The sequence below is a fragment of a genome, unplaced genomic scaffold, assembly GCF_019419815.1.
Source record: "Pyrus x bretschneideri cultivar Hongxiangsu unplaced genomic scaffold, Pyrus_bretschneideri_v1 Contig18, whole genome shotgun sequence".
In the NCBI taxonomy this organism is placed as follows: Eukaryota; Viridiplantae; Streptophyta; class Magnoliopsida; order Rosales; family Rosaceae; genus Pyrus; species Pyrus x bretschneideri.
Window position 1 is genome coordinate 4,903,632 of NW_025999479.1, and position 10,904 is coordinate 4,914,535.

The 10,904-nt window shown below is 40.8% G+C and overlaps 3 protein-coding genes across 4 annotated transcripts; 1 reads left to right on the plus strand and 2 right to left on the minus strand.

Moving 5' to 3' along the window:
• The first annotated feature begins 495 nt into the window (after nucleotides 1-495).
• Nucleotides 496-5,772, plus strand: LOC103954713 (AP2-like ethylene-responsive transcription factor AIL6). 2 transcript variants are annotated; one of them, XM_048582075.1, is made up of 10 exons: nucleotides 496-746; nucleotides 921-1,132; nucleotides 1,476-2,079; nucleotides 2,407-2,489; nucleotides 4,058-4,066; nucleotides 4,169-4,257; nucleotides 4,355-4,428; nucleotides 4,522-4,572; nucleotides 4,684-4,760; nucleotides 5,043-5,772. In XM_048582075.1, exons 2-10 carry the CDS (start codon nucleotides 979-981, stop codon nucleotides 5,495-5,497), a joined length of 1,596 nt encoding a protein of 531 aa, XP_048438032.1. In that variant the 5' UTR covers nucleotides 496-746; nucleotides 921-978; the 3' UTR covers nucleotides 5,498-5,772. The 2 variants fall into 2 exon arrangements, with proteins under 2 accessions (XP_048438032.1, XP_048438031.1); XM_048582074.1 differs by having other exon boundaries at nucleotides 498-812.
• Nucleotides 5,773-6,063: 291 nt separating this feature from the next.
• LOC103954711 lies at nucleotides 6,064-7,001 on the minus strand. The gene has a single exon (XM_009366534.3). It carries the CDS (start codon nucleotides 6,860-6,862, stop codon nucleotides 6,221-6,223), a length of 642 nt encoding a protein of 213 aa, XP_009364809.1. The 5' UTR covers nucleotides 6,863-7,001; the 3' UTR covers nucleotides 6,064-6,220.
• Nucleotides 7,002-7,077: 76 nt separating this feature from the next.
• LOC103954712 (receptor-like cytosolic serine/threonine-protein kinase RBK1) lies at nucleotides 7,078-10,831 on the minus strand. The gene is made up of 8 exons (XM_009366535.3): nucleotides 10,501-10,831; nucleotides 9,496-9,957; nucleotides 8,720-8,983; nucleotides 8,473-8,627; nucleotides 8,306-8,385; nucleotides 8,079-8,214; nucleotides 7,763-7,912; nucleotides 7,078-7,674 (listed from the first exon to the last, which is right to left on the minus strand). The coding sequence occupies exons 1-8, from the start codon at nucleotides 10,511-10,513 to the stop codon at nucleotides 7,510-7,512; spliced, it is 1,425 nt and encodes a 474-aa protein (XP_009364810.2). The 5' UTR covers nucleotides 10,514-10,831; the 3' UTR covers nucleotides 7,078-7,509.
• Nucleotides 10,832-10,904: the final 73 nt, after the last annotated feature.

The following is a 10,904-nucleotide window of genomic DNA, read 5'->3' on the forward strand; positions in this document are numbered from 1 at the left end:
TCTCATTTGTGTCTTCTTAATATGTTGACATGTGTTCTTTAACTTACCTTAAAACTTAATTCTGTTAATTTTATTAAAATTCTAAAAATCTCATTCTACACTCTTTATAAGTGTAATTTTCTTTCTGATTATAGAAAGTTTGAAATGTCAAATGAGATTTTAGGAATACTAATCTTATTTGGGTTTGGTCACCTCGTTAACCCAACAGTTTTTTATTATTGAGAATTGTTATTAGTATTCCTAAAATCTCATTTGACATTTTAAACTTGCTATAATTAGAAAAAAAAAATTACACTTATGAAGAGTGTAGAATGAGATTTTTAGAATGCTAATAAAATTAACATAATTAAATTTTAAGGTAAGTTAAAGAACATGTGTCAACATATTAAGAAGACACAAATGAGACACATTTTAGAGACAACAGAGCTGGAGCCGCCCAGTCCGGATCTTCCGCAACTTGTTTCAGGCAAGATTTCTTCCCCCCACCCCTAAAAGTCCTATTCACCCCATTTTTTTATTATTTACTTTCTTCTCTTCTTATATTAAACCACAGCTTCTTCCTCTTCCTCTCTCCTCCTTCTTCTCCTTCACCTTCTCTCTCTCTCTTCAACTTTCAGCTTATCTCTCTAAAAACCTAGCTCAACTTTGAAGCATTTGAGCTAAAACCCAAATGGGTTATGCATGCATTGTGCTTAGGAGTCGTTAATCAAACTTAATTAGCCAGCTTAATCTACCAGCTTAACCTCGTGAGTATCGTTCTTCAGTAACGCTCAAGGCAGTTTCAGTTTTTCGGGGGAGTGAGAAACAAAAATGTAAAAATTTGAAATTGGTTTTTTCTTTCAAGTGGCTGTTTGTTTGCTGAGAAAATTTAATTAATTAGTTTCTTTTTGTGACGATCCCTCCATTTTTTGGTTCCTCAGATTTATTACAAGCTGACAAAAAGCAAACCCGAAACGTCTATTAGTCAGATACAAATACATGGCTCCAGCGAGCAATTGGTTGTCCTTCTCTCTCATGTCTCCCATGGAAATGCTGAGGTCCTCTGAGTCCGATCAATCTCCCTTCGTCCCCTACGACGCGTCCTCCGCCGCCTCCCCCCAGTACTTCCTGGACAACTTCTATGCCAGCAACGGTAAGTGGGTTCTTTCTCTTTTGTCCGATCGAGCTTTCTTTGTGCTCTGTTTGGTTGCCGAGAAAATAGTTTACAACCGGTTTGTGATAAGAGTTCACTGAGAAAATATGATTAAACAACATTTTTTTTTTTTTTTGTCTTTAATCGCCGACTGAAATCTTATTTTTGGGTCACGTGAAAATCTAAAAAACTTGTCATCTGTTTGGCTGATGAGGGAGGTGAATCGGAGCAAAAGTACAAGAAATTTCTGTTTGGTTGGCGAGAAAATATAAATGTTCTCTGTATCTTAACTGCATGTGCGTAATAATCAGAGTTTTTGTTTTATTTTCCTTATTTTTTTAAGGGTGGCAGACGAACCCAAAATCCCAAGTGTTTTTCACGGACGGTGAGGATCAAAGAAAGCAACAAGGCCAGTCCGATTCGCCGAATCTGTCACCGTTCGTCCACCCACAGAGCCACACCCAGCACATCCCGAAGCTCGAGGACTTTCTCGGCGATTCGTCATCAATGGTGCGCTATTCCGATAGCCAAACAGAGACCCAGGACTCATCGTCCCTGACCCACATGTACGACCAGAGTTCCACCTACTTCGGCGGCGACCACCATCACCACCACCAACGGCAGGAAGATCTCAAGGCGATTACCGGGTTCCAAGCCTTTTCGACCAACTCGGGCTCGGAGGTGGAGGACTCCACGTCCATGGGCCGGACGACTCAGCATCAGCAGCAGCTCGCTTGCGCCGAGTTCGGGGGTCATTCCATTGAGACGAACGGGAACGAGTTGGGGGTCTACAACTCCAGCTGCGCGACGAATGCTTTGTCGCTTGGAGTCGCCACCAGTCAAAGCTCTTCCGATCAGAAGGCCATTGTCACCGTCGACAACGACGGCTCAAAGAAGATTGCTGATACTTTTGGTCAGAGGACTTCGATTTACAGAGGGGTCACCAGGTGAGAAGAAATCCATCCCATAATCCCTTTTTTGTCATTTAATTAATTAATTATTGAATTAAAGTTGATATTTTCCATATTTAAAAAGGGGTTTCTGATTAAATTTGGTGGGAATGCAATGCATGCGTCTGGCAGGGAATAATTAAGGGAGTTGGGCTTTTAATAAATGTTGGGTTTTGGGCTTTTAAATCGACTTTCTGTGTTAATTGTGGGGTTTGAGGATTTGACTGATTAATTTAAGCTAATGAAAAAGTAAATAAAAATGGATAAAAAAAGTAGAAAGACTGTCTGCTACTCTGAATCTATCTGTGTGTATTTTTGGCCCAGACACCGGTGGACGGGTAGATACGAAGCGCATCTGTGGGATAACAGCTGTAGAAGAGAGGGTCAGGCCAGGAAAGGGCGTCAAGGTCTCTCTCTCTCTCTCTCTCTCTCTCTCTCTCTCTCTCTCTCTCTCTCTCTCTGCATTCTATGTTCATAGATACAGTATAAAAACATGTGTAATTGTTTTCACTTATAGGCATGGAGATTTTCTAGTATGCTTCCGTATATCTATGTGTAGTCGTTAAATCTTTGGTCTGATGCGATAATGAAGATAGACGGTCAAAAATGTTTGTGCATATTATAGTCCAGAGCAGAATAGTATTTTCGTACACATAATGCATTAGAGTAAAAACTGTAGCACTGAAAAGAAGCTTGCATGCAAATGCAATATACAAAGGCAAAACCAATGAAGGAAACCTTCTTTTTCATTAGTCTCGCATGATTGATTGATGCTGTTATCTATGTACCACAAATTGGTACGTTCGTTTACTGTTTCGTCTTTTCTGAGTTTCCCATCTTTTCTTTTCTTTGGATAAGAATTCTCTCTTTTTTTTTGAAGATTTTAAAGATTATTTTATCTTATAATTTTTGTTATGTATATTTAATTTTAATTAAAAAATTTTAAATAAATTTTAATCGAAAAATGAATGGACACGATAAAGTAATTTTAAGATCCTCGTAAAAAGAATGCCGATAGGAACTCTTTTCTTTTCATTTCTCTTATTATATTTCTTTCTTTCAATCAATCTTTGACATGATCAGATGGGCCGCCATTTTGTTCATCTGGGTTTTTAAATTTCCTTGCTTTGTTGTCTCACAGTTTCTTCCGTCTCCTTCTTCTCCACCTGTGAATTTACAGAATTGCAGAGCTCAGCGACTCTGATATTTTTTCTGACCACCTTCAACTTTTGCTTTTGCTTTTGCTTTCATCTCCCTCTCTCTACAATTTTGGGTTTGACCGGAGCACCCACTTGAATTGGTTATTATATTATACTCCTTTAACAACGCCGAAACTTGTTGAAAGTGACCTCCCTGGACTGGAGCCTGATAAAGTGCGAGACCTAGATTCTGGTCCACACTTGGTCAACTTGATGTGTGCAGTAGGACGAGGGATCCTCACATCACATCAGTTCATTATACATTATATAATCAGTATTTTTTAAATGTTGCTTATGTTTAATTTTAAATAAAATAATTTAAAATAATTTTTTACTATACGATATATGATAAATGTATAAGATGTAAAGATCTTTAAAATTCTCATAAAAAAATACGGATAGCTTCCAAATCCATGTATAGTTATATGTACTATTGCCTGCGAGGTAAAAAGTTAGATAAATATTGGAGTGTAACTTTAGACAAGCTGAGTCCAAAAAGTAAAGAGTAGTTGTGATTGGGACTTTTATGCATAATTTCACACTAATCGAGATTAAATTCATTTAAATTATAATTAGTAAAATTCAAATTTAGATGCAAAGTGGAGAGAAATTATTGTTTTAACTAACTTGATTAAGTTCAAATCTTCGAACATTATCTATTTTAGCTGAAAATTTTGACTGCTATTTGAGCTGATGTTGAATTCTTTTTACTTTTTGCATAAAATGTGGGATTATGGATATATTGCTGTCACTCAATCATTGATCCGGTTCTACAGTTTATTTGGGTAAGAAATTTATATTTATTAATTTAATTGGAGTAAAAATAAATTTACTTCTAATTATGTGACCTATATTTAAAAGCTGATTAAACTTTGTGAAATTTTCAGGTGGATATGACAAGGAAGATAAGGCAGCAAGGGCTTATGATTTGGCTGCTCTCAAATACTGGGGTCCTTCCGCGACCACCAACTTCCCTGTAATGCACAAAGAATTAATTCTAATATTTCGAATGTTCTTTTGTACTGAGAAGGTGGACGGCAAAGTACTTAACAATTTGGTTTTCAAATTCTCAGGTTTCAACCTACAGCAAAGAACTGGAAGATATGCAGCATATGACCAAGCAAGAATTCATTGCCTCTCTCAGAAGGTTTGCTCTGACTGACCCCCTTTGGATTTTTTTTTTTTTTTTCTGTATGTTATGCGGTTAATTAAACATTTCTCCCCAACTTTTCTCTTGCAGGAAAAGCAGTGGTTTTTCAAGAGGAGCTTCTGTTTACAGAGGGGTTACAAGGTCAGTACATCGATATTCAAATCATTCTTCGTTACAGTTTGTTTCTTAAACCCTGAATTGTTATATATGTATTACATTTCCATTTATGCACTGTTTAATTCAATATTGCAGGCATCATCAACAAGGCAGATGGCAAGCAAGAATAGGCCGTGTTGCCGGGAACAAAGACCTATACCTTGGAACATTCGGTAACGACTTTAACCAGCATGTTTTGTTTGGATCTCTATAGTACTTTTTTGGCTTAAAATTACTTCACAGTGACATACTGATTACTTGAGACAAATTCAAGTCTCCTGAGTTGATTTAGTTTTGTTTCCCAAGCATGAATTCTTTAGATACCCTGATTGATTTGTTAGTTTTTATCTGGATTAGTCTGATACCGCACCACATTGAAATTGGATGCTTCCTGGTCCTTGGAAGAGAATTATCCTGCACATTTTGATAATGTCCTGGCCTTTTATTGTGGACAGCTACTGAAGAGGAGGCTGCTGAGGCGTATGATATAGCGGCCATAAAGTTTAGGGGTATTAATGCGGTTACAAATTTTGAGATGAACCGATACGACGTTGAAGCTATTGGCAAGAGTTCTCTTCCTGTTGGTGGGGCAGCAAAGCGCTTAAAGCTCTCACTCGAAGCAGAAGAGCAGAGACCATCTGTGAACCATGATCAGCAGCATCCTCAATGCAGCATTGGGAGCAACATCAATTTCACTTCCATGCAGCCAGTTCAATCCATACCATGTGGGATCCCATACGATGCTGCAGCTGCCAACACTTACTATCCCCACCTCTTCCACCAATTTCAACCCAACTACTATGGCGCGTCGGATTCAGCTGGACTGAACCCTAACGTTGCAACTCAGATGAGCATGATGCCGCAGCAGCCAGCTGAGTTTTACATATGGCCTAATCACCAATCCCATTGATAAGAGTACCAAACAGTACTCGTCGGCAATAGGATTAAACAGGACTTGTTGCATTAGCATGTTAGCCGCTAACAGTATCCGGCTGACCAACATCTGACCCTCACTCCAATCCACCTCTCAACCTTAGGACTTAGGATTAGGAAAGGCATAGGAGGTTTTTTGTTTGGAGGCTAAAGTTCTGGATAGACAGTAGGAAGCTGGGTTTTGTATCTAAGGTGGGAAATGTTGAATGTTGTTGTCCATTACTTTGTTTAAGAATTTTCTTTTTGGATGTCTTTCCACGCTTGCATTCTCTTTGATTTTGTTCGTTCTTCTACTCCGCATATAATATATGAATTCGGATCAGACAAGGCCCGGGGCAGAGGTTTGAGCTGCCGATGGCCGGACTGGTTGTCGGACTGATCGGTAGGGCAAAAAACAAAGGACAACACAATGCACAACGCTCTAGCCAACCTGCCTAATCTGAATTTGCTACGACGATATTTCAACAACTTTGAACTAAAAAGATTTTGAACTCGAGTGCAAAAAGAGATATGCTCTAACCAACTTGCCTAATCTACGTCTGCTACAACAGATGTTTATTCTGTATATTTTTACCATGAGAAAGAAAATTCACTATATACTGCTGCTCAAGGAAAACAAATCTCACAAATATTACAAAAATATGGGCCTTTAAACCCGAAAAGTTAATACAATCCATCAAATCATACCCAATCTCATGGGCTAGGATCCTAAGCGATCCAAGCCTTGACGGGCCAAATCCGACCCGGAATCAACCGTCAAGGCCCGCTCAAATGCGTCTATGGCTTCATCCCTCATGCCCTTCCACTCGTAACACTGACCCAAAAGACAAAATGCCGTCGCATCCCCCTCCGCCCGACCCAGCTTGACCGCATCCACCAGGTCTTCAACCGCCGAGTCCACCCGGCGCCTCCGGTTCAGCCCGAGCTTCAACTCGGCCCTCTTCACCAAAGCGTCCCCGCGTTCCTTCTCCGAGAGCGACTTCACGCAAGGCGGCGACAGAGCCACGTCGAGCGATTTCAGCGCGGAGGTTTTGTGCCCCAAGAGATCGAGCGACAGGGCTTTGAGGATGTGTGGGCCCGGGTCCCTGGGCGACAGAGACAGCGCCTTCTCGGCCTCGGTGAGGGCGTTTTTGGCGTGGGCCTGAGATTGGGCCTTGTGAGGAGTGGATCGGGCTCGGGTCAGGAGATGCGACCCGTGGACGAAGTGGCGGGTCGATTGGAGGTTGGCTCGGTTGTTGGTTCGGAGCTTGGTCAGGACGTTTCTGGAGAGATTGTGTATGGCGAAGAACATCGCTAGGGTTAGGATCAGAAGGCCGACCTGCAGCACTACCTCCGGTGTCATTAGATCGAACGGCGGTGACTGAATCCAATTGGATCTGGGTCGTTGATTTGAGTTTCGCACAGAGAACAGAGGCGAACTGAACCCTGGTGGTAAACTTACTGGTTGGTGTTTGCGTATAATGATGTGCAGGGTGCTTCTGCAAATATTTATTTTCGTTTGGGTCCCAAAATTTTCAATTATTACATTAATGAACCAATGCAAAGATTGATGACAAATTGATCAAGGAAAACATTCAACTTGATTCAGAATTGTTTACATGAAGAGAGAACATAAACACAGCCATCACGGGGTACATAAACACAACATCATGGGGTACACTGTTAAAAGTAACTTCCTTTTGCTAGATATTACGGCATGTTATGTTGCCAGGTTATCAATCCTGATCGTTCATCTAGTAGAGCGTCGATTGCGTTCAACGTCCGAATGTACAATTTTCTAATTAATTGTTTCACGACATAACATACCATGCCACAACGATAACAAAATGCCACTTTTCCTAGTATTCTCTACAAATACGTAGCAATCAATCAACAGTTGCTTCAGTTCGAGTGCCTGAGGAAAGATACAGCAAAAGGGTACTACAATCCCAAAACTTTCACACTGATAGCTACAAAACGAGAGGCTGCAGGAGAAAGAGCAATGGCAGTCTACTGATCCAACACCAGTTGCCGGTAGCGGTTGAGATCGGTGAGGTAGTTCGAACAAGTGTAATCTTCCAAGTCACATGCCTCTAGGACCAGTGATCTCACTGCTGTAGACTTCTTTCTCAACTGATCTGCGACGCCATCCTCGCCCTTCAGTATCTGCACTACCTGCACGCTCACAAATTCTCAACATTCGTCAAACTTGCATAACGGTTGGGCAAACAAATTAACTGGAAACAAGAAACTGATATCATACCCGATTCATGAATGGACGCTTTGTGGATTGATGACTGATGCACATTGAAGCCGTTACCATGGCTCTTTTCATCTCAATCGGATCATATGCATCCTCCAGCCGAGGATCTGCTAGCTTCTTCATATTACTCGCATCTAGAAGCGGCTTTGCCTATGTATAACACAAGAAAAATCGCCTATTGAACTTGCAATTTTATGATACATGGAGATGGGATTGAACTCATGATCTATCCTAATTCTAACGGCTTTTCCACTTCTGAATTTCGTAAAGGCAAAAGGGGCGTAAACACAGTAAGTTTTACATAACATTTGCTTACCCATATCACAAGGCTTTGCTGAGTTGAATCAACTGCACGCCGACCTGACAGGAGCTCCAGTAATAAAACCCCATATGCAAACACATCAGTCTTCTCGTCGACAATTCCATGCATGAAGTACTCTGGAGACAAGTACCTGAAACACTTGAAGGTTCGTAAGCCTGAAAACGTATGACGGATGAAAGTTAGCAATCATAACAAACGAACAATTGAAACTGCGAACTAACCCGAAGGTGCCTTCAATAGGGAATACAACATGGTGAGTCCATTTTTCCGGGAGCCACTTCGCTAGTCCAAAATCAGATATCTGCAATTACAGTTAAATAGAACTCCGATTATGTTTAGAAAATCCATACATGAGAAGTTAACCAGACCTGAAGAACACAAGAAATACCTGAGCTTCATAATCTTCGGTTAGTAATATATTAGAGGCTTTGATGTCCCGGTGAATGATGCGCCTGTGGCATTCGTGATGGAGGTATCGCAGACCTTGTGCTATCCCAATTGCTATCTTAAACCTGACCTTCCAATCCATACATTCTGACGTACCTGATACGCAGAATATCTTCTCATCAGCGAAACTAGAACGCGATACTGGAAGAAACAAACGGATTAAGAAAACGAAAACACAAATGCGGTACCAAAGAGTAGAGAAGCTAAGCTGCCATGTGGGGAAAATTGCAGGACAAGGTGCAAACCACCGTCGATGCCAAAGCCAAGTAGGCGAGCCGCATTCGGGTGTCTTATGTGTGCAATAATCCCAAGCTCTGCCAAGAAATCGCCAACTCGATCCTCGTTTTCTTTTTCGTTATCTTTCTTCATTAGCCTCTTTACTGCTACAACTGTTCCATTGTATAAGAACCCCTTGTAAACTTCTGCTTGCCCACCTTTGCCAATCAGGTTCTCTGCCAAGGATCATGCATTCACAACTCAATAAGTGAACTAACCACTTCAATTATTCGCGCGGCCTAGATAAACTATACATCATTTTCTGCTGTCAAAATAAATACATGATGATAAAGAAAAACAATAACATAAATTGGAAATATTTTGAAAAAATGGATCCAACAAAGTAGTTAGTAGCAGTAAAAATTTCACCTTTCATTTTAGTATGTTTTATCACTTTCCGGATGGGGATTATCACTTTTCCCATCGCCCTTGCTCGATAATAAAAGGATTTTTTTTAATTATATTTTTTATTTTATATTATAGAGGAGGTCGTTGAAACTATAAACCTAATCCTAGTAGTGGTAAAGCAGCCAGGTCCCACAGTTGATTTCCAAACAAAATTTAGTCAAAAAGTTGGACTAAAAACCGAGAGCGACTTACATAAAACAGAAACCGTCCCAACCGTCCTAATAATCCAAAATCTGATTCTATTCCCAAATGAATAACATAATGGAAAACAATGGCTCACCAGGTTTGAAATTGCCAGTAGCAGCAGCAAGCTCAGCGTAATCAAAGTTCCTCCATGACGGCTTCGCAACCGACATCTCATCAGCTTCTTCCTCCTCCTCCTCCTCCTCGGTGCTCCAAATCCGTGCCAGTCTCCTCCTCAAGTTTCTCCTGGACAGTTCGTAGCTGGCAGCTAATATTGGAATGGTCGAAAACCGCCTCGCTGACTTCTTCTTCAAGGCATCGAACATTCCCTTGCCTCTCATCTGCAACCCGTTGCTGCGCATTAGCGTCCTGTGCTGGCCCATCGTCTTTTCGGAACAAGATGACGAGGCGCAGCTGCTGCCGCTGTAGTCTGAGTCGGTGACAGGGATATCCAACACGCCCCTCGGTGACGGGTCTTCCTCGCACGACTCCATCTTCCTCAGACCGCCTTGTGATTCTGATTCCATTTCTGGGTTTCCTTTAGTTTCTCCTACGGTCTCTGCATTGCAATGCGCCACCAAATTGTTATGAAATGAACAAAACAAAAACAGAGCAAAAGCAAAACCAAGACAAATTTCTCACTACCTTAAGATTCTATGTTTTATTTTCGGTTTTTCAGGAACCAATATAACAACGAATGATTAGATTGGTTAGAATATCGCAATTTAGTGCAATTTTGTAGAACAGCACGCTCGTCCTTCTGCAACCCAATTTTGAGCAACAATTCTCGTAATTTAAATTAGATTAATTAGAACATCGCCTGAGTTAATAAATATATAGCGATGAAAGATTGAAAAATATAAAAACCCTTGAAGGGTTGCAACACAAGCCAAAAAAGGAAGAGGCGGAGGAGAAGCATATACAAAATTTTGTTCCTAAACTTTTCTTTTGCCTTTTCAGGTTGATACACCAAAACTTTCCATTCATTTTTCGCAGCCGGTCAGTTTCCCTGCACCCGCCCACGCAGGGTCACAACAACCGACCGGCCGCCGCAAACACACAAAAAAAGGAAAAGTAAAAACAGAGGAGGGGCAGAGCATACCTTCCACCGCCATGGTTTAGGCTTCGCAGGGTTTCCCAAATTACAGGGTAGGAATTCCGGAATGGGACCCCACTAAACCAGAAGAATAAAGAAGAGGCCCTCCTGAATACAAAAGGAGGAAAAGACTCAACTACATTGAGTTGTGGAGGGAGGGAGAGAGAGACAGAGACAGAGACAGAGAGAAGGCAGGAGAATAAGAAGAAAAAATGCAGAGGGCAAACTTTTAGAGAGAGAAGTAAAAATGGGATATCTTTAGGAGGTGGTTATTCTTGGAGGATCAATATAGGAAACCCAAATTCCCACCACAATTACCAACTTGGATGTCATTGGAATATATACACACAAATACCTACACACACAGAGATATATATATATATATATATATATATATGTATGTATGTATT